Consider the following 23,864-nt stretch of genomic DNA (forward strand, 5'->3'; position numbering starts at 1 on the left):
TAGATGCTATGGTGAATAGCGACCCCGGTATCTAAGTGGTTATATGGGGTTTCGCTCTCTTATCCCCACTGAGCCATCGCAATGTGAGTGCCAGAACCTGGTGCGTTGTTTAACGGCAGCTGTGGGCCTGTAGATGGGGGATGCCAATTCATACCTTTGCTTTGGGGCCCTGGATTGATATAAATATAGGTTAGAAATAGAGATATAACGGGTGGACAGTTCAACAATTACCCTAATGATTTGGTGAAGATGGATACTGTGTACATCCCTGGCTGTCTTGAATCTCGTACCATGAATGCCCCTTCCTTTCCCTGTGTAGAAATGTTAAACAGGACACAATGAGAAAAAAAAATCTTAATATGAGAACAAATCCCATTTATATCTAGAGCACTAAAGTGGAGCACAATGGAGGGGGCGGATCATTCCTAAAATAAGGAAAGGAACGTCATCTATATCCCTGCTAAAAATACCGCTATTCTGCATCCGAGCCGTCAGATCCCGCAGATACACAATATAGTCCAGCCACCATCTGGACCCAGCGTACCAAATACTTACACAAAAGATATCATCACCCTCCCCCCAAAAAAAAAATTTGAAATGTGCATATAAAAAGAGGAATACAAAGGAAGATAAATTATTTCACTCATTGTTAGCTCTTATAAGGAATACATCCTGGAACAAGATTTCCACTAATTATTTCTATTATGTTGTGACCCCCACTGTCCACTAGACTAGGGGTCTTTACTCCCCTTCGGGTCACATAGGCTCACTACATCTTGACTGAATCTGTACAGGACTGATGACAGCCATGAGCGTACTACAGCTTGACTGAATCTGTAAGGGACTGGTGACAGCCATGAGCATACTACAGCTTGACTGAATCTGTAAGGGACTGATGACAGCCATGAGCATACTACAGCTTGACTGAATCTGTACAGGACTGATGACAGCCATGAGCGTACTACAGCTTGACTGAATCTGTAAGGGACTGGTGACAGCCATGAGCATACTACAGCTTGACTGAATCTGTAAGGGACTGGTGACAGCCATGAGCGTACTACAGCTTGACTGAATCTGTACAGGACTGATGACAGCCATGAGCATACTACAGCTTGACTGAATCTGTACAGGACTGATGACATCCATGAGCGTACTACAGCTTGACTGAATCTGTAAGGGACTGGTGACAGCCATGAGCGTACTACAGCTTGACTGAATCTGTAAGGGACTGGTGACAGCCATGAGCATACTACAGCTTGACTGAATCTGTACAGGACTGATGACAGCCATGAGCGTACTACAGCTTGACTGAATCTGTAAGGGACTGGTGACAGCCATGAGCGTACTACAGCTTGACTGAATCTGTACAGGATTGGTCACAGCCATGAGCATATTACAACTTGACTGAATCTGTAAGGGACTGATGACAGCCATGAGTGCCCTACAGCTTGACTGAATCTGTACAGGACTGGTCACAGCCATGAGCGTACTACAGCTTGACTGAATCTGTAAGGGACTGATGACAGCCATGAGTGCACTACAGCTTGACTGAATCTGTACAGGACTGGTCACAGCCATGAGCATACTACAACTTGACTGAATCTGTAAGGGACTGATGACAGCCATGAGCGCCCTACAGCTTGACTGAATCTGTACAGGACTGGTCACAGCCATGAGCGTACTACAGCTTGACTGAATCTGTACAGGACTGATGACAGCCATGAGCGTACTACAGCTTGACTGAATCTGTACAGGACTGGTCACAGCCATGAGCGTACTACAACTTGACTGAATCTGTACAGGACTGGTCACATCCATGAGCATACTACAACTTGACTGAATCTGTAAGGGACTGATGACAGCCATGAGCGCACTACAGCTTGACTGAATCTGTACAGGACTGGTCACAGCCATGAGCGTACCACAGCTTGACTGAATCTGTACAGGACTGGTCACAGCCATGAGCATACTACAACTTGACTGAATCTGTAAGGGACTGATGACAGCCATAAGCGCACTACAGTTTGACTGAATCTGTACAGGACTGATCATAGCCATGAGCGTACTACAGCTTGACTGAATCTGTAAGGGACTGATGACAGCCATGAGCGCACTACAGCTTGACTGAATCTGTACAGGACTGATGACAGCCATAAGCGTACTACAGCTTGACTGAATCTGTACAGGACTGATGACAGCCATGAGCGTACTACAGCTTGACTGAATCTGTACAGGACTGATGACAGCCATAAGCGTACTACAGCTTGACTGAATCTGTACAGGACTGATGACAGCCATAAGCGTACTACAGCTTGACTGAATCTGTACAGGACTGATGACAGCCATGAGTGTACTACAGCTTGACTGAATCTGTAAGAGACTGATGACAGCCAAGAGCGTACTACAGCTTGACTGAATCTGTACAGGACTGATGACAGCCATGAGCGTACTACAGCTTGACTTAATCTGTACGGGACTGATGACAGCCATGAACGTACTGCAGCAGTGCTTAATTCGTAATCCGGCACAGTGATGTCCATATGAGGGTGTCGGTGTCTGTCATGGTAGCTCAACCCATTTAATTCATTGGGGTAAAGTTGTAGTGCCAGGTACTGCACAAAGATTTCTGCTGCCCCTTCATTCTACTAATAAGTCCAATTCCTGGGCGGCTTTAATCATACATAAGGTTTTAAGTTAAGTACTGAGACTGTACTAGACAGTTTATGATCCACTTGGAAGTACCGTAATTTATTTGAGTAGTAGGTACTTGGCTTAGATACACTGATCTTGTGGTTTGCTGCTATAGTTTCATGGTCAAAAGTAATAAAGCGGCCACTTCCATTATGTTATATATGGACACATACCTCATCAATGAGAAGCTTCTCAGCCTGGTTTCTGCTAATGTTCCTGTTGTACCATCTTAAAAAAAGGCAAATATGTCAGCATTTCAGAAAATTTGTTACAATAAAGACACATAGATCTGCATGGGAGCTGTGGTCAAAAATTTTTATTGAGACTATTTTTGCAAATATGCTTCCTTTACGGTATTTTTATATTCGAGATGATTGATAGGTTCTGATGTAAAAGTTCTCCCTTTATTACCTGCAAAATTCCCCATTGGATGCTCTAAACTCAACATCCCCTTTAAAAACACAAATACAGGAATTATTTTTAAAGTACGTTCCTCATTTGTTAAAAAAAAAGTTTCCATTTTGTACAGAAAGTTCATGGGAAGTGAAAAGAGTAACCGCAAAACACTTCCTCCTTTTTTTAGGAGTCTGAACATCGAAATATGAAAAGGTCACTGACTCCAGCGCTTATAATCCTATGTACAGGTGATCTCAGAGAAAAATAGTTCAAATAATTAGTAATAAATGTATGATTCCCCACTGAGCAGAAGATCAGGATTCCCAAAGTCCCATAAGAATGAAGAGGAAGTGCACGTGCGTGTTTGTCCCTTCATTAACTTCCCTAGAGCTATAGGACCAGTACTGCGCATGTGCGACCATAGCGGCGCTAGAGCAGTGGTCATGCATACGCACTACTGCAAAATTCACACAAAGGATCCCACTTCTTGCCATTTGTGGGGGTCTCAGCGGTTAGACTCCACTAATAAAACATTTATCACCTTTCCTACGGATAAGTCATAAACCTTGCTGCAGTGATAACTACCCTAAAAAAGACCTGTCACGTGCCAAAAAGTTAATAATCTTTTTATCTGATGTAAATGCTTCTATTCTCCTGAATCCGGCGATGTTTTTCTTTTACTTCTGTGCCTTTTTGTTCCTGAGATATGGTATCTTCTTCCCTGTGTATAAATCTAGTTGTTTTTTTAAAACCTAGTGGGTGTGGTCAGCAACTCCTCATGGGTGTCATCTTCAGGACCACACCCAGTTGGATAAAAAATACTTTATACAGGAAAAGAGGCCATATCTCAAGAACGGAGAGGCGCAGAAACCAAAGAAAAACAAGGTCGGATTCAGGAGAACAGCGGCATTTACAACAGGTAATAAAATTAAATATTTCTGGCAAGAGGCAGGTCCTCTTTAAGCTAGTTATACATGAGAGTTCTGCTGAAAGTTCTCTCCTGCAAACAATAACAATCAGCTTCAGCTGGAGGTGGAAATATATATAATAAAAACCAACATCCTGAAGCTTCTACACATTTTTATCCAGCATATATGGCCAGTTTTATCCAGAGTCCCTTCATGTTTACCATAATACATTGATATGAGCTTATTTTGTTTTTACTTAGGTGTTGAATAAGAAATCTCAGACTTTTTATACTGACAGAAATGTACTTACTCATAGGTTAGCAGGCTGTCTTCACTTTGACTTGCTAGGTAGGTGCTTGGTGCATAACCAATATGTCTGAAAAACGAATATTAGGATATTGTATTGGAATGGGTAATTTATTCTCCTCTTGACACAAAATTGACTCTTAGTAAGTAACTTAATAGGACAAGAGTATCTGTCGACTATCCTTACATGTTGGTATTAGTAAATAATTTCCCATGCGATTCTATGTAGCTGTCTCTCTGTTATTCCTCCAGGAAATATGTGTTCCATTCCCAGTCCTGTAATGTAAGAGCTGGAGGAGCACACCTATATTTGGTTCTGTCCAGCATTAATTTATTCATACATTTCTTAGAGATGCAGAGCAAAGAGACAAAATGCCCTGCAATTGTTGTTATATGAAGAATATACTTTTTTTTACTTTAAAAAGGACATTTCAGAAGTGCTGATGCAGACCATCTTGTATGAAAGACTGTATTAACAGTCTAATATTTAATATTGGCATTAACAAGGGTAAAACAGTTCTCAACATTTACTTCCATTAAAAATTACAAACAATGCAACTTAAAGGGGAACCTGTCACTTGTCATAAATATGTACATTTTTACCTGGTGTAAATGCCGCTGTTCTCCTGAATCCGGCGCTGTTTTTCTTTTGTTCCTGCACCTCTCCGTTCCTGAGATACGGCCCCTTCTTCCCTCTATATAAGTCTAGTCTTATTATCAAACTGGGCGTGGTCTTCAACGCTTTTCTGTGGGCGTCTACTTGAGGATCACACCCAGTTGGCTAACAAGACTAGATTTATATAAAGGGAAGAAGGGGCCATATCTCAGGATCGGAGAGGCGCAGAAACAAAAGAGAAACAATCTCGGATTCAGGAGAACAGCGGCATTTACAGCAAGTAAAAAAATACATATTTAAGGCAAGTGACAGGTCCCGTTTAAGGGCAGTAATTTATCAGCTAAGCATATTTTCACGATGTCTCATTTCAATGTAAGTGAATAGAGATTAGAGTATTTGTGTAATTTTTTTAATTTCCAATGAAGAGTAAATTAATAGGAAAAATATGTCACTACTAAAATTTCAGATCAATAAAAAATAATCCTAAATTTGCTGAAATCCAAATGTATTATAATCACACTTGTAGGGGTTGGTATTGCTACCTACCCGTTTTTATCTTGTACTTTCCACCAATGCATTTCTGAGGTATCCAGCTGTAGATATTCTTCCCCTCTACGGAGTGCCAGCTCTTGGGAATTCTTTGTTGTATAATCATATAATGCCACTGCCCAGCCTTTATCTAAATGGCTTCTCTGTAAGAAATTGTAAAAAAAAAAAAAAGATAATGTCTTTGATAAAGGGTATTCACATTTCTTACATTAAGGATGTAGCCAGAGGATATGCCAAAAATACAGTATATGGAACAGGCAGTTCTCAAAAATGGGATCCGCCTCTACTCTACATTTACAGCATATGTCCTACGAGATGGGATTACCCCTTTAATTAATGTAAACAAGAGATACGTTTTCCCTCACTGTGTGCCAGCCCTGTAAGATTTTCCACTTGCTTGTACAGCATACAGTCTTGTAGAAATCTTGCCGAGAACATAGATAATCTGATGACATTCATTTTCGGCTGGCAGATACTTAAAATATCCACCTTATATGGAAGTTGTCATGTTCCCAAAAGCTGTTAATCTACAGGTTAATATTGTTACTGAAAGTGCAGCTACCAGGAAAAAAGGAACTTTATTCCTCCCAGGAGCCGCCGGCTTTCAGTCATAGAGGCGTGTCCAGAGTGGCTTCAGTTACCGCTCACTATATTGTGAGTGGCAGCTGTAAGCACACTCTGGCACTTTCACTGACAGCTGTGTAACAGAACAAGCAGTAAATCAAAATACCAGGGCGTATTTACAGCAGCCGCTCACATTATAGTGAGTGGTGACTGAAGCCGTTCCGGGCACGTCTCTGTGACTGAAAGCCAGCGGCTCTGTCAAGGAATAACGTAAATTTTCTCCTGTTTTCCACAAGGCGGCGGGGCACTTTTGTAACACTACTTACCTGCAGATTAACCCCATATCTGCAGGTTTATAGCATTTGGGGATATGACATGTAACCTTTGACAAAAAAAGGTGCCATGCTTAGCATTCTGTCTTCTATTTCAGACAGAGCAGTGGGGCAGAGCTCCTGCATTGGTTATTTGCCTAACAGCAAAGACGGGATTGTGAGGAAGATGGTTGATTTCCTAGGACACACCTTTTTATTTTTCTATCTATATATTATTTAACAGCTTTAAGTGCAGTGAGACAATAGAATTACCATAAATAAAAGGACGCATTATAATATATAAGAAAAATTAAACAAAACATTGTCTATTTTCCATGTTTAGTATTTGGATTCACTAATTCTCAGAAAAATTAAAAAAACAAATTCCAATCCATTATTTACTCAGAAGTGCGGAATTCTGGAAAATGCCTCTGTGCAGTCCGATATATGTTTGACATGGTGATTTTCCAATTAAGACCTATGTGATATTTTTCTACAAGACATTGGCAACCCTTTCATTTTTTTACACTATACATATTTGCGGCGTCAATCACTAAGGGTATGTGCACATGTTGCGGATTTTTCCACGTGGATTTGGCTGAATCCGCAGGTAAAATGACCTGCGTTTTACCTGCGGATTTAGTGCGGATTTTCTGCGGATTTCACCTGCGGATTCCTATAATTGTTTTCCATAGGTTTACATGGCACTGTACACCGCATGGAAAACTGCTGCGGATCCGCAGGGCCAAATTCGCTGCGGATCTGCAGCCAAATCCGCAACGTGTGCACATACCCTTAGATTGTGGCTCTATAATAACATTTTTAAACTTACACTGTTGTCAACCGGAGTGGGAGGCAATGGTTTCCCTGTAAGACAAAAAATAATACATACAGATGTGCATTTGATAACAGATTCCTTAACCTGGACATATATAACATTTTAGACAATGCAAACCTCATGGGTGTGTGACTTATGGGACAAATAGGGTGGCTATCCTGCTATTGCTAAAGGGGAGGTGATTTACCTTGAACGTGGCCCCATTAACCTTGATGACCTAACAGCTTGTAGCCCCATCCCCAGTCTAACACAATGTGGTTGCGTTCAGCAGAAGTGTTGATTGTACCCTATATGCTTGTATCACTTGATGCACCATAAGGGGGGTGTTGTGAAACATTTGGAAATATTGTGTCCTTGTTTACATTCTGAAATAATTCACGTTCCACTAAAGTTTGCTGTAGTTATTAGACCATTTCCTTATGTTAAAGAGGATCTGAGAACAAGAGTCGGTTGGTCATGCAGTTATCGCATGGTGTATTGTTTTGTGCAGTATGTGACTTGGGGCACTATGTACTTCTGTATGCTCCGATTTCATATGAAAATGATTTCCATATCAATTCTTAAAAAATAAGTTTGACAAAGGGTTACTACAAATCTTCCAGACTCTCCTTAAAGCTTATTTAGTTTCCCAAGTGCCAAAGGGTGCACTGCTTCTTTTTTTCCATCCCTGGATCTAAGAACCTTAAAAGAGGACCTGTCACCAGGTCAACAGTGGCCAGCTTTTGCTTTTATTTTATTCCATTTTTATTTTATCTGCCACAAGATTTCATCACCCACTTTTATAAAGATCAGAAAATTAGCTGTTAAAATAGACCATATCTTGGGAACTGATTGTCAGATATAAAGGGAAAAAAAAGGCAAAACGTATACCTAGGAGATCATACGGAATAAAGTATGAGGAAAAAACAGGTCCTCTTTAAGGTCTCGAGTTCCAGAGATGGAAAAAAGGAAAAGCACACCCTCTGGTACATGGGAAACTAAGTATGGTATAAAAGAATTTAAAAGGTTCTAATAAACCTCTGTAACGTAGTTCATAAAAAAAAAGCTATGGAAATTCAACAAAGAATAACTGACAAGTAATCTTTAAGTAGGCATCACTGGTAAGGTAAGGAGAAATACAGTATGAGAAATAAGTTTTCACAGTGGATTTCTCCTGGACTTAAATGCAGCAGAAAATGAGTAAGGCTATTTTCACACTCCGTTCTGCAGTGGTTTTATGTATGTTAGTAGTAACTATACAAGACCATTTATACTCCATTTTTTAGGGACTGTAGACTGTTAATGCTTCCTAGACAGGCCACCATTTTAGCTGCTACTTGTGACATTTATGGTGATTTACCGTTTCTCACTGATGTAATCTTTTGAAGAAGCTTGCGAAACATAGTATTCAGTACACGAATAGGAAATTCTTTGTGGTCAGGACTATTGGCTGTAAACACGAAGGGGCGATGTGTAAAAACGCAACCTCTTTTTAACTTTATGATATCAACAAGCCATCGCTTCAGATTCTTCCACAACGGCAGTATCATGTATCACAAGAACAAGAGAATATAGCACCAAAGTATACTGGTCCATGATTCAAGAGTGCAGTGAATCATTTCTAATTTCTTCACATTCATTACATCAGATCTAGGGTATAGGGCGCTCCTGGGTCAGGGCAAAGGACCCTTCAAGGTTCACAGTGATTAAAATAAGTGATTTCCAAAATGACATACTCATATTATATACAAGCAACTTTGAGTCATCAACATGGAGAACATACACTAAAAAGGTTGAACCATGTAATGCCTCATTTCCCCAGCGGAGGTGCTGTAGGGGAATCTAATACTTACAACCAGATTACCTGCAGATTTGTGATCATATTCCCATACAGAAATACTCCCAATGTGCTCCAGAACACGTGACCCCACCTATCATGTTCTGATCATTTATATTTCCTTAAGAACCTAAAGAATGCATTCTCCGAAACTCTACAGATGATTTTAAAACTCAAGTTACGGGATCTAAATCCCAAAGTCGTCTTCATGGATCTGTGCTCACTCAGATTTCAGAGTCTTATAGTTGCAGACAGGTTGCCTTTCTTAAGCAATTTTTGCAAATAGAAGACAGTCAGATGGCATGTGACCACTGCAGTCAATCATTGGTGCAGATTTGGCTGCATTGGTCATCTTTCACTCCCCACCAGAAGAGGAAGTCAAGAGTGCAATGGGGGATATTGGTAGCATCACAGAGGAGCAGAATGGTTCAGTAGATGGGTATGTGTATTTTATGTTAAGGCAATCATAGGTCCATTTTTAAGGTTTTCACACTAGTGCTAGCAGTGCAAGGGTTAATCTGTTCAGTTGAAGCTCCTGGAGCTACTTGGATTGTCTCAGCTGTTCAGTGTTGGCCATTCCCCTCTGTTATATATGTGTAAATATGTGTAACGGTAGTGGTGGAACCACCGTGCCATGGTCCGAGGAGAGCCGGGAGGGGTGTAGCTACGTGAATATCTGTCTCTTCGCTAAAGCTCCTGATGGTGGGGTTAGACTTGGCTCTAGATGTACACCATGTGCTACACCAGGACAGAAATCAGACACCTGGTAGCTGACCCCCAAGGGGCAGGAAGCTAGAATGGCCCAGAAAGAAAGTTCATCTGGTACAGACAGGCAAGGCAGGAACACAGGAACAGCAGGTGCTTGCTGATATACAGACAGGCACTAGCAGGTGCAGGCTGGTATGGCTGGAATACAGGCAGGCACTGGCAGGTGCAGGCTGGTATGGCTGGAATACAGGCAGGCACTGGCAGGTGCAGGCTGGTATAAAGGCAGGCACTGTCAAGTGTAGGCTGGTGCTGGTGGGCCTGGCTGATATACAGGTAGGGAATGCCAGTGTTAGCTCTTACTGCCTGGTTTTGGAGTTGGAAGGGTAGTTCGTGGTAGGAGTTAGTGTTTGGAGATTGTTCAGGAGATTGTTGCTTGGAGTTTTGACTGTGTGCACATCCTCATCCTCTCCTATTTGGTTTCTCCTTCCTTTAACTCCTGTGTCCCACTTTGTTGTTTGGTGTGTGTATTTTCTATGGTTCGCATTTTCATTTATCCCTGTCCGTCTTCCCTTGTTGTCTGGTTAATGTGTTCCTATGCACTTCAGCTTTCCACTCCTCTGTTTGAGTGAGTGGATAGATCAGAGTAGATATAGGAGCATAGCAAACACAAGAACCCGGCGTCTCCACCTTCAGGAGTAATCTGGGGGACAGAGATAGACCAGGGCGACCCTAGTTCTAGGGACCCGGTTAGCACCCAAAGTCCCAACATCTTCATGACATTATGTTTCAAAATGATGCTGTTGTGAAGTAGAGATGTGGCAAATTTTATTTATTAAATATTTTGTGTGGTATAATTCTGGTTTAAGGGCACACAAATTCAAAGATTGAAAATTGCAACATTTTCTTTTTAATTTCTTCTAATTTTCAATATTTTTCAGAAATAAACCATAAATAATCATAAATCATAATGACCAAAATTTACCATTAACATGAAGGACATGTCACCAAAAAGCATTCTTAAAATCACTGAGATACGCTGAAGTGTTCGAAATCTATTACCTCATAAAATTACACTGCTCAGAATTGAAAAAATTGGCCTGGTCTGGAAGGTGAAAACATGTTGGTGGGTGAAGGAGTAAATGGTCCCCACCGTAACCTCCAAACTGTATAATGGCCCTGAAATTAGCTCCCACGCTGTATTATGGTGCCCAAAGTAGTCCCCACAGGGTATCACGGTCCCCACAGTAGTCCTCATATTGTATAATGATCCCCACAGTTTATGACAAACCCCCACACTGTATAAGGGCCCCTGCAGTGTATGATGGTCCTCACAGTAGCTCACAAACTGTATATAGACCCCCACATTATTTGTTCGTCCCCCACCGTAGCCTTCAAATTATAATGGCCCCCTTCATTAGCTCCCACACTATATAATAAACCCACAGAAGTCCCCACATTGTATGATAGCCCCCAAGGTAGGTCACAAACTGTATAATGGACCCCGTATTAGCTCCCATGCTACATAATGGCCTCCTCATTAGATTCCACACTGTGTAATAATGGCCCCCACATTAGATCCCAAGCTGTATAAAGGCCTCCCACAGTAGTCCCTTCAGCCTTCAGCTCGTCTGCATTGTTGGGTCTGGTGTCTTTCATCTTCCTCTTGACAATACCCCAAAGATGCTCTATGGGGTTAAAGTCAGGCGAGTTTGCTGGCCAGTCAAGCACAGTGATACTGTTGTTTTTACACCAGGTATTGGTACTTTTGGCAGTGTGGACAGGGCCAAGTCCTGCTGGAGAATGAAATGTCCATCTCTAAAAAGCTTGTCGGCAGAGGGAAGCATGAAGTGCTCTAAAATTTCCTGGTAGACCTCTGCTACCTGACCGCTGTCTCCAGGACCTCTGCTACCTGACTGCTGTCTCTAGGACCTCTGCTACCTGACTGCTGTCACTAGGACCTCTGCTACCTGACTGCTGTCACTAGGACCTCTGCTACCTGACTGCTGTCTCTAGGACCTCTGCTACCTGACTGCTGTCTCTAGGACCTCTGATACCTGACTGCTGTCACTAGGACCTCTGCTACCTGACCGCTGTCTCTAGGACCTCTGATACCTGACCGCTGTCTCTAGGACCTCTGCTACCTGACCGCTGTCTCCAGGACCTCTGCTACCTGACCGCTGTCTCCAGGACCTCTGCTACCTGACTGCTGTCACTAGGACCTCTGCTACCTGACTGCTGTCACTAGGACCTCTGCTACCTGACTGCTGTCTCTAGGACCTCTGCTACCTGACTGCTGTCTCTAGGACCTCTGCTACCTGACTGCTGTCTCTAGGGCCTCTGCTACCTGACTGCTGTCTCTAGGACCTCTGCTACCTGACTGCTGTCTCCAGGACCTTTGCTACCTGACTGTTGCTTCCAGGAACTCTTTTACTTGTCTGTGGTTTCTAGGACCTCTTTTACCTGTCTGTGGTCTCCAGGACCTCTGCTCCCTGACTGCTGTCTACAGAACCTTTGCTACCTGACTGCTGTCTCCAGGACCTTGTTTACCTGTCTGAGGTCTCCAGGACCTCTGCTACCTGACTGCAGTATCCAGGACCTCTGCTACCTGACTGCAGTCTCCAGGACTGCAGTGATGCCCATGTGCCTACCCAGACCTTGGGCTTTGAGGATCCACCTTATAAAGTGAGTCAATAACACCAGTTTAAGGTAGAAAAACCTAAGGTAGCAAAAGCCTCCAAAAAAACGCAGCAGCACTGAGAAATGTTTGCTGTTTGGATGCTCCATCGTGAAATGAAGTTCCGAGTGCAGTCATTCGCCCATTCAGAGGGTGGGAGAAGAGGTGTGGAGGAGGTTGAGTCCGTACAAAGCCGTGAGGGTACGAGGAAATTATTTTCACGCTCTCCTGGAAGGCCGTCAGTCAAAGTTGGCAGCTATAACTTCTAATCCATTGTTCCCGGGCTTTATAGAGAGGGTGTAGTGGCTAATATATTTGATAAAAGTTATAAATGGTGCTATAAGTGCAGGAATACTTTTTTTTTCTTAATCGGAATATATTCAGAGTTTATTTGGGTGTAATGGAATGTATAACTATACTTGTAATAATGTGTATAATAACGTGTCTACCTGTGTATAATATGCAGGGACTGTACTGGGATGAATGCTGGGTATACATTTATGCCTATAACAAGGAACTGAAACATGTCCGACTACTTACAGCTGCTGCCTGGGTCGTATACAGTGCATCCTGCTGCCAACTTCTCCGTCTGGCAGCAGCATCTCCATCGTCCTTCCATCCAGAAATTGGGGTGATACTTGGGCACCAGACAATGGTTGTTCTTTGTCACTGGGTATAAAGTTAAAAATATCAGCCACTGACAACCACAAAAAAAACCCAAACATATTACTCTGTTATAGCTGCTTAAATTTGTAAAACAACATTAAAGGGAATCTGTCATCTGTTTTTTGCTATGTAATCTGGGAGCAGCATGATGTAGGTGCTGAGACCCTGATTCAAACAAAGCATTACTTATTGGGCTGCTTGTTGCATTGTTGAAAAAAATCACTGTTTTATCTGCTGCAGATCTATCAGTTCTCTGAATGCTGAGCTCTGTGTAACCCCGCCCACACCACTGATTGGCAGCTTTCTGTGTACACTGTGCATAAGCAGAAAGCTGCCAATCAGTGGTGGAGGCGGGGTTACACAGGGCAGGAGGACTACCTGGCACAAGACAACTAGTCCTCTAGTGATAATCTCCTGCTAATAAAACTACACCAAGCAGCCTAGTAAGTGACACATCACTGGAATCAGGGTCTCTATCCCTACATCATGGTGCTCTCAGATTACATAGCAAAAAAATGTTAACATATTCCCTTTAAAAGGGCATTCCCATTTAATAAAGCAATGGCATATCTTAGGATACAGTATGTGGGGGTCCATCCGTGCTGCAGATCTAAGCACAGTATACATTAATGCTGTCATCTGTCCATCCTCAGGATCAGTTGACGTCTCCGAGGCCTCCATTGATCATCAGCAATATGTTATTTGATTGGGGAAAACACCTTTAATTTTCCTCGTACAGACTATTCACATTTTGGCCATACCTTCTTTAAGATGCCGAACCCATTCTTGCCGACTTTCTTTATCCGGGGCAAAGATGTATAGAAAATAATTATCATGGACGACCTGAGGAGTGGGAAAGTTCAGATGTGGTGAAATATTGAAGCTGTAATATTATTCACGAGCGGGGCACATCATTCTATGCGCCCATAGATGATCGTAGGTTCAAGTCCCCAATGGGGGCTAACAAATACGGTAGAAAGTGAAAAAAAAAGTTTGTAAAATTTGAAAAAAAAAATAAAATAAAAAAAATAAAACTTAAAATCACCCCATCAAAATAAAGAAATAAAAAAATACACATATGTGGTATCACCGCATTCATAAAAGTCCGATCTATCAAAATCTAAAATAGATTAATCTGATGTATGTTTAGTATCTGCGTAATCGTACTGACCTGCAGAATTATATCGCCAGGTCAGTTTTACCGTATAGTGACCATGGTAAATAAAAAACCCCAAAAAACTATTGGTGAATTGCGCTCTTTTTGAGATTTTGCCAAACTTGGAATTTTTTTTTCCCGCTTTCCATTACATCACACGATAAAATGAATGGTGTCGTTTGGAAGTACAATGACTGTTTGCTTCGGAAGATCTAGAATAGTCATTGGTGGAAAGCAAAGAGGAGGCGATGGCGGCATAAACCATTCCCACAATACCGTAACTGTCACTCGTGTCTCACCTGGAAAGCGTATTTGTTCCTGCAGGCAATTGTGACATCTGTGGTCACTATTTCTACACATTTGATACGAGGCACTTCCACAAAACCACGCAGACTGCGCACTTTCTAGAAATAAAATAACATTCAATAATGAATCTTAAAGAGATCAGCACCTTGTGGTGAGAAGCTAAAATGACAAAACATTAAAGGTTATGGACATATTTGCTAAGGAAAAAACTCATTTTTACATGTTGGTGATAAACTTTATTGTTATTTATTTAACCTTTATTATTTTTGAGACACCACAGAAAAGCAATTTGCAGCCTAATCTACGTATTAGCGTTTTCTCTTGTCGGAGTGTCCCTCTCAGTAATATAGGCTGGATGTAATATCTGTGTGTATCCAGGGTGCTGAGGTTTTCAGCAGCCTATTTATCATCACATATTCTATTGTACTCTTTCATCTTCATGTGCTTACCTCCTTTTCTATAGCTTGTTTTCTTTATCCTCCCTGAGAAAGATTCCTCGTCTATCCATGCTATGGAGATCTGCGTACAACCCCTTCAATCTCCCTGCTGCTATCTCTAACACTGAGAGAACGGAGGGGGAGAGTAGGGAGACAGTGGCGTACCATTAATAACGGCAGACCACTTGGCCACTATAGGGCCCAGATGTCTAGTGGGCCGATGACAGCTACAGTCCCAGATACAGATACAATGAAAGCATTGATAAAAGAGGGAGCCATCAGCTGACGCTCCCTCTTCCGTCATTCTCCATGTGTATCTGAGATCTCAGTGCAGTAGGCCGCCATGAGATCCTTACATCAGGACTGCATTGCCAGGCAGTCCAGACCACATTCTGCAGAGACTGGAGCAGCAGAGGATTGGGGAGAGGTGGGATTTTTTTTTAATGAATGAGTACTTTCTGGGGGCCATCATACAATTTGGAAAGCTACTGGGGGTGCTGTCCTACTATTTGGGGCGTCATCTATTGGGGACATCTTGCTGTGTTGGGGGTCACTGTGGGGGTATCATACTTTGCGTGGGGAAAACTTACTTTGTAAGGGCTTCAAAATTGGGGGATTTGCTCTTCTGTGACCTCATCGAAAAAAAATTTTTTTTGGGGGGGGTGCAATTAGGACTTCTCCTATGGGACCTCATGACTGCTATGTATGCCCCTGCAGAGAGAACTCTCAGGAATAGAACTTACAGACATTTTCAGCAGCAAAATAGTAGAATTTTTTAAATGAAGACTATTTCGAAAATTGCTTAGCTTTGCTTTTAGGAAGCAAATGAAAAATATATATATTAAAAAAAATCTGTCCGAAGGCAAACATAGCCTTTACCTTAAGGAATATGTCTCTACAAATTAACAAATCACCAGTAAATAGTCCTTGGTCCGTCACATTTTTGAAAAGTTGATAAAAATATCCAATTGTCAAGTTATGAAAAACCTAGACCAGGGATGTATAACATTAGGGGCAGGGGAATTATTTGGCATTATTCACACCTGTCGGATATGATGCTGATTTCCATGCAGATTCTGGGCCCAAATCATTTGAAATCCTTGGAAAATCTGATGCATGTAAATGAGAATTTTCGGAAAAAATATGTAGAGTTGGTGCAAATCAATTTGATGGACCCGGTCCAGCAGATACATCAGTGATCTGTGGCCGCTGATAGAGAGCCCTGCGAAACGCCTCTTACTTGACCGTATCTTAGACTCCTCTTTCAATTAGCTGGCCTGGCGCGACCTCACATGTTCGGCATGATGTAATGATGATGTCACGCCAGGCCAGGTAATCAAAAGATGACTCGGAGATGCTGTCAAGTAAGAGGCGTTTCACAGGGCTCCCTACCAGCATCAGGCTGACTAATCAAAAGAAGGGCTGGCAGGTAGGTGGCGTTTCGCCGGGCTCCTATTTGTCAGCCACAGATTACTGACGTGTCCACTAGACCGGGTTCTGAGAATTGATTTGTGCCATCTCTAATAAGTTGATGCTACTAAGTCAAGGTAACCTCCACTGTATGACAAAGCCGATCATCCTTGTGTAGAGCAGCTGCCCAACTAGAGAACATTTGCCATAAATCAAGAGCAGAAATCCATGTGTCAGCCTTGGATTTCTAATGCACAGGTACTAATTGGCTTTTCCATTGAAGTGTGAATGTACCCTAAGTTTCCGAATAAGTAGAAGCAACAGAGACCCGTATGAGCTAGAGAATATCTTAGTGGGCATTTCCTACTATTTCCGAATTGTCAAGAGACTGGTCAAGCCAGTGTAAGTGCCTAATTTGGAGTTGTGGCCCCAGTCTGAGCCCTTTTACACCTAAGTAATAATAGTCAGAATTTCGTAAGAAACCCACCACTGGGCCAACAAGGACTTTACCATCTCACTGGAAGGCCAGGAATATCGAAAGAACCTGGGTCAATCAGAGATGATAACCATGGATGAAGTTTAGATCAATGCAGATCTCAGATCTATAATTTATTTTCATTCATTATCTTTCTATATATCTGGTAGCTCTGAGAAACATTTCATGACATCAACAAACGTTTGCTATCTTTATGAATGATCGTCTTCTTCCCACACAGAGGAAATGACCACAGTCCTAAGTCTGGTTAATGCTTCGGAGCAAAAGTATAAATGTCTCATATTCAGTATTTTTTACACACAGCATGGAAAAACACACCTGGCTCACATTTACTAAGCAGTTTACGCCAATAGCCAAAAACAAGCACAAAGGTACTTCACAGTTAGATGCCAAATTTATTAAGAAGCATGTGCCTTTTAATAAATTCATCTATTTCCTTTACTTAGATTGGCATAATAGTAAATGTATGCCATGATAGTGCACTAGGGGTAGGGCAGTGTAGATGGAAGAAGCAGTTTGAGTGCACTGAGGTGTCAGGTTACACCTCCAATTATACTTTATATAGAAGGAAGGGGGATTAAGGAGCACTCAGCACACTGTGAGACACACAGACTCATGCTGTAATGTCAAACGACTGTTATACTTCACTACAGTGCTGGATTCACAACCACACCGATTAATACAGAGCTGGATTCACAGCCACATAGATTTCTACAGTGCTGGATTCACAGCCACATCGATTAGTACAGTGCTGGATTCACAGCTACATCAATCAAAACAGTGATGGATTCACAGCCTCATAGCTCAGTATTGCAGTGCATAACATGCATCTTTTGCCCTGTGTGTTGTGCAATTGTGTTATTCTTCATATACACACATAAGACACCTTATTTTGAAAAAATACTTGAAATGACAGATTCACTTTAATATCTGGTGCATGTAGCTTAAAGATATTCTAACTTTAGGAATAGCAAAAAGGAAAGTTTCCCAATTTTAAATAGTCACTGTTGTTTGAGCAAACATTGACTAAAGTAATATTAATAGTAAATATTAGAAAATTTGTATAATCAATCCAAGAAATAGGTAAAACACATATTTCTCAAGACCAGACATACTATTAGCTTACTGAAGAATCAGATTACAGTTGCCCATTGAAGTTTTTTAAGAATGTGACAGAGTGAGAGAGATGAACACAGACATAGTACAGCTCCATGCCAGTAAGTGCTGCATTCCCAGCTACACTGCTCAGTGCTGCTGCATGATGTCCTTACTACTTGGGAACACACACCGCATGGAGATAGGAGAGCAGGCTCTCCTCATATCACTGTGTGCTATGTATGAAACACATGAAAGCAGCTAGTCTACAGAGACAAAATTAGAGATAGAGCCTGCAGAGGGGGAAATTGTTGAAAAATGCAGGATTCAAGTCGTATAATGTGTGATGCGACTCTTCCTGTACACACTCGACAGCTTATTTTGCAAAAATCATTTGAGATTAAATATGTACTTTAACATCATTGCACACCCTGCGGTATATGTGTGCACAGTCAGGGTGCACATGTATGGAGCGGGCTCAGGAGCTGTACCGCTCCATATAATCTCTGACAATGGCAGTGAAAAGCACGATCACTGGAATCCACCAGCTTCCCGTGATGAAAGTTGTAGGGGACCAATGGGTTATCATGGCAGTCGAGGGCTGGCTAATGTCTTCCGTTACTGCCCACTTGTTACTCCTCTGAATTATACACGATTTTCTAATTATTTAAAAATTATAAATCTGAGAATTGTGACGTGCATTATTGTTCGCCCCATGAAGTTTGCTACCCCTAAATAAAATCCTGAGTGACCAATTTTCGCCAGAAGTCACATGATTAGTAAATTGAGTCCACCTGTGTGTAATTTATCCTCAGTATATCAACAGCTGTTCCGTGAAGGCATCAGAGGTTTGTTTGAGAACATTGGGGATCAAACAACATCATAAAAAACCAAGGCGCACACCAAACAGGTCAGGGATGAAGTTGTGGAGAAGAATAAAGCAGAGTTAGATTATAAAAAATAGCCCAAGCTCTGAACATCTCACGGAGCACTTTTCAGTCCATCATCCAAAAATGAAAGGAGTATATCACCACTACAAACCTACTAAGACAAGGTCATTCATCTAAACTGACATCCCAAGCAAGGAGCGTGCTAATTAGAGAAGCAGCCAAGAGGTCCATGGTCGCGCTGGATTAGCTGCAGAGATCAACAGCTCAAGTAGGAGAATCTGTCCTCAGGACAACTATTAGTCAAGTACACCACAAATCTGGCCTTTATGGAAGAATGGCATTTTTGAAAGCAAGCCATAAGAAGTCCTGTTTGCAGTAATTGCAGAGAAAGGTGTTTCTACACAGTATTGACTCGGGGAGGGCTGAATACAAATGCAAGTCACAATTTTCAAATTTAAATTTTCAAAATATTTTAAAAACCATCTATCATTTCCTTTGCACGTCACAAATGCTTTCTACTTTCTGTTGGTATATAGCATAAAATCCTAATAAATGAGATTTAATTTTGTGGGTGTAACATGAAAAAATGTGGATAGGTTCGCTGGGTATGAATACTATTTTTTTTAATACATTATATTGCTAGAAAGAAATAAAAAAAAAAAATATATATATATATATATATATATATATATATATATATATATATATATATACACACACACCTCTTGGAAGAAAAGGAGTAAAAAAAACCAGATGAGCAAAAATGAAAAATTTGACGGTCCCAAAAGGGTTACGAAATTAATATGACTTTAATCCGCCTGAAAAAGGTGCCATGTGAACATTGCCTAACTTCAAAAGTGCTGCAAGCAAGGATCGGCATGTAACAAGTTTTAGTCACATAATTTTGATTCCATTGCTTTGATAAAAAGTTTGTTTCCTATATATAACATTAACCAGACAGTGGCATTGGCTTCACACTGAAAGCTTCCCACGTTTCTCATATGTGTGTGAACCCACGGGCAGGATACCGGTCTACAATGTCTGTGGCATAATCTAATTTCCTGTGTATTATTAGAACATCACAGCCAGCCCAGTAATATACCGTATACTTGCCTACTGATAATGAGGTCCGGTTAGCTCTTCTGTTCTGTATTATTACACATAATTTCATTTATGGTCATCTGTGGTTTTTGATTTCTTGCAACTAAAATTTATGCCACACAGGTGGAGGAATTATAGCAGAAATATACTTCAGCCTAAACATGTGCCATATTCATTAATAGGCGCATGGTCGATAAGTAAACCCTTCACGTCTCAGCCTCTTTTCACCTTCCTGACCAAACCAAATTTTGTAATTCTGACCAGTGTCACTTTATAAGGCAGTAACACTGGAATGTGATTCTGAGATTGTTTTTTTCATGACCCATTGTACTTTATGTTAGTGGTAAATTCAGGACAATATTTTTTGCGTTTATCTGTAAAAATATTGGAAACTGAGTGAAAATTTTGCAATTTTTCAACTTTCAATTTTTATGCCCTTAAACCAGAGAAGTACATAACACAAAATAGTTTCAGTATGTGGCGACTCACAGCCTGGGCGCATTCTCTAGGAGCCAGGGCGAAACGGCAGAGGAAAGCACCAGTGATAGTGAGTACGGACAGAAGGAACACCGGTACCACGTACAAGTGGGTACGACCCGACCTCAATCTGCAAAACAAAACCCAAACACACACTCGGATGCCGACCAGGGATGTAATCAGCATTCAACGGCTGCAGAATGCGCGCATGAAGATGGCGCACACGGGAAGAAAATAAACAGAGAAAAAAAAGTCCTAAGTCCAAAGTGAGCACAGATGTCGATCAGTTATGTGCGTCACTGATCAGCGGCTGGAGGACGCAAACATGGAGGTTGGGCATAGAGAAGGGATGGGTAGGATAAAACAGTCCTAACCCAAAAGCGAGCACAGATGCCGATCAGTGGTGTGTCACTGATCAGCGCCCTGAGGCTGCAGGACACACCCGCACCCACACAGCAGAATTACAGTGACTGCTCTGCACACATCTCCAAGCTGCCATGAGGAATTGTAGAGTGGTCACAGCGAGAACAGATTGCGTCTCTGCTCAGTGCTGGGGCTGGTGTCTCTGCGATCTCCTAGCACCAGTCTTTGATCAGTGCTGTAAAAGCACCAATCATAGATGGTCTTCAATGTTTCAGGTAATTTCATTTGCCGAAACATTGAAAATCGCTGTGATTGGCTGTTCACAGCCAATCACAGCAATAGTTGCTGCAGGGGAGACAAAACCCCCTGTGATGACGAGTCCCGATGCCCTGCTGTCAGACAGCAGACATCTTCATGCCTTCGGACACTTTGGTCGCATGATCGCTGTGATGTACCCATACGTATAGTTACGCCAGAAGACGTGAAGGAGTTAAAGGGGTTGTTGACCTTTTGGGAACAATTTTTTAAATTTAAGTCCATGTATTTTGAGCTAAAAATAATCTTTTGTAACGGGGCTTTAATAAAAACTTTGCACCATCTGCCTTCTATAGCTTCCATGCTGCACTGATTATTTCTGGATGCAGAGCAAGTTAACTGCGATTCCACCAGTCTGAAACGTTTATCTGCCTTTTTCTTTTTTTTGTGTACTAGTTTTTATTATTCCTTAAAGTTATGATGGATTTGTCTTTAGATTATACATCAACACTGGTGTTGTCCATACCAGTTTTGATGAAGAGCTCAAGTTTTGAAGCGTACGCCGCTTAATGAATCAGGAGCGTTAGACGGGTGGTGTGCACCAGCACAAATCCTACTCCAGTACCTGTCGGAGTAAGATTTGTCCCATCTTTCCAACCTCGCTCACTTTCTCGGAACTGTGCAAAAATGGTGTTAAAATGCCAGAAGTTGCATAATTTTAGCAAAGTCTCCAATTGTGCCAAATTTGTGTGACTTTTTTAAAGCTTTTTACGCCAAAATACTGGAGTAAAAGCTTTAATGAGTCGGACCCTATGTTAAGGTGCCCAAATGCACAGATGAAGTCAATGGAGATAAGGATCCGGCAAATCCAATTTTGAATTGTCGATCCTTTTGTTCTTGCTGCCGCAAAAGATATGTCAGCAACAGCTCGGCAGAACGCGCGGAGACTCGGGAGAGATTGGCTAAACTATCATTCGGCCAACAAGCATCTATTGTGTATGGGGTGAAGCTTTACCCTGTGTATGAGAATAATTTGGGAACAGGTCCAGTCTCTTATGAGCTAAAACAGCACAAACAAATATTGCCATATTTTGCCAATAGAATTGATCAAAGAAGACAGTGGACTCATAGCTGTGAGTCCGGTATATTCATGATGACAGTGCTCCATCTACTTGTAGTGATTGACAGGCTCCTGTGCATTCAGACACACCATAGTCAGATGAGAGGGGCAGGGGCCCGGCAGTCTACGAGGGATAATTATAATTGCGGCTATACCAGGAACTGGCCACATTTGACCAGGAGACATAGTAATGGCGATGTGACATAATAGGGCAACATAATCTCATGACAGATCCTCTTTAAAATAAAATTAAAAGCATAGCTATGTGAAAAATTCACTGGGCAAAACATTTTAATACTGCACTGACAACCAGTGATTGACGTTGTCGCCAGTGCAGCACGTTACCGCTCTCACCAACAGACTGTCAGGGGAAGCGCAATGGAGAAGGGGGATTAGGATGACTACGTGGTCAGTTTCATTATTTTAGGTTATAGGTGAAAGTCACATTCTTTGCTTTGGCTTCCTGTTTAACTTCTCAGTTGATGTTCCCGTACAATGCAATTATTATTTTTTTTATTATTTTTTTAAGTGTCTTAAAAGGGGTTGTCCACTTTATCTTTATTTTAACAAAAAATGTTGGGGACATGATATTATGTCACTTACCAGTATAAAAGTATTACAAAGTGGACACGTGTTTCCATATGTGGTTCTAATTAGTAACAAATATATTGTATAATTTATGGATAGAGTAAATTAGTTTATTATGATTTTTAAATTGATTCCAAAATTGATATTTTCACAATGTTACACAACATTCATTACGGCTCTTAATATATAAAGTCACATCAAAAAACGATTTATGACCGACTAAGGGCTGCTTTTGGTTATAGGTGGTCCTCACAGGCCTTGGATTATTTGGGCCTACGCATTACAGCAGATATTCAAGCATTATACAAATGTAATTTCCCGAACCTTATTAATTCTTTTCGTACAGATTGTGACAGATGGGCAAAATTAACCTTTACTTGGTTGGGCAGATGCCAGTTGCTTAATATGAATGTACTGCTCAGAATTCTATACTATCTACAGTCTTTGCCTATTAAATACCATCTTCCTTTTTTAAGTCGATCAATAGGATCCAAACTACATTCATATGGAATGGAAGAGGTTCACGACTTAGACGTTCAGTGTTATGTAGGCCTAGGGTGGAGGGTGGAGTGGGTCTCCCTGACATTAAGTTGTATCATCTGGCGAGTCACCTCACACGGGTTGTAGGCTGGTGTAGAAATGGGGAAAATAAATTATGGGTACAGATCGAATAGAGCTTTACCCCCTGCCCCCTACATTCTCTCCCTTGGGTGGCGATGAAGGACCTGGAAGGCTTGAGGAACCATCCTATCTTAGGGCCTACATTATATAGCTGTGACAGTTACTTGATACGATCAACAGTAATCCCTAACGACTCGGCACTCACACCGATACTAAGTCACCCGACCTTTAAACCAAGTGTTTCAGACCCAATATTCAAGTCTCTCTTTCAAGGGGATGGATCAAGGCAGGAATTGACAGAGTGGAGAGTTGGGGTGATGGGGATGAGTGGCCATCAATTGAATCTCTTGGAGCTATGTCTGCTCCGGTCCCTCTTGGGTTTTGGAGATGCTTACAGCTCAAACACTTTTTTAGTAGGCTCCCTCCTAAAAATAGGTTTAGTAAAACTAGAACCCTATTTGAAAATATCTGCATTGGTTCCGGCACATATAGACATGCTTTTTCTA

At 41.5% G+C, this 23,864-nt stretch overlaps 1 protein-coding gene across 1 annotated transcript in view; it reads right to left on the reverse strand.

The window, feature by feature from the left end:
- ITK (IL2 inducible T cell kinase) overlaps positions 1-23,864 on the reverse strand; it is a 49,626-nt gene that overhangs the window by 19,649 nt on the left and 6,113 nt on the right. The window contains exons 2-9 of the mRNA XM_073567882.1: positions 14,499-14,603; positions 13,805-13,886; positions 12,918-13,046; positions 7,174-7,208; positions 5,464-5,609; positions 4,306-4,371; positions 2,865-2,919; positions 232-311 (exon numbers count right to left, since the gene is read on the reverse strand). Coding sequence (XP_073423983.1) covers positions 232-311; positions 2,865-2,919; positions 4,306-4,371; positions 5,464-5,609; positions 7,174-7,208; positions 12,918-13,046; positions 13,805-13,886; positions 14,499-14,603 — 698 coding nt within the window. The remainder of the gene's footprint in view (positions 1-231; positions 312-2,864; positions 2,920-4,305; positions 4,372-5,463; positions 5,610-7,173; positions 7,209-12,917; positions 13,047-13,804; positions 13,887-14,498; positions 14,604-23,864) is intronic.

This window comes from Dendrobates tinctorius, unplaced genomic scaffold (assembly GCF_039654945.1).
Source record: "Dendrobates tinctorius isolate UK_male_01 unplaced genomic scaffold, ASM3965494v1 ptg000020l, whole genome shotgun sequence".
In the NCBI taxonomy this organism is placed as follows: domain Eukaryota; kingdom Metazoa; phylum Chordata; class Amphibia; order Anura; family Dendrobatidae; genus Dendrobates; species Dendrobates tinctorius.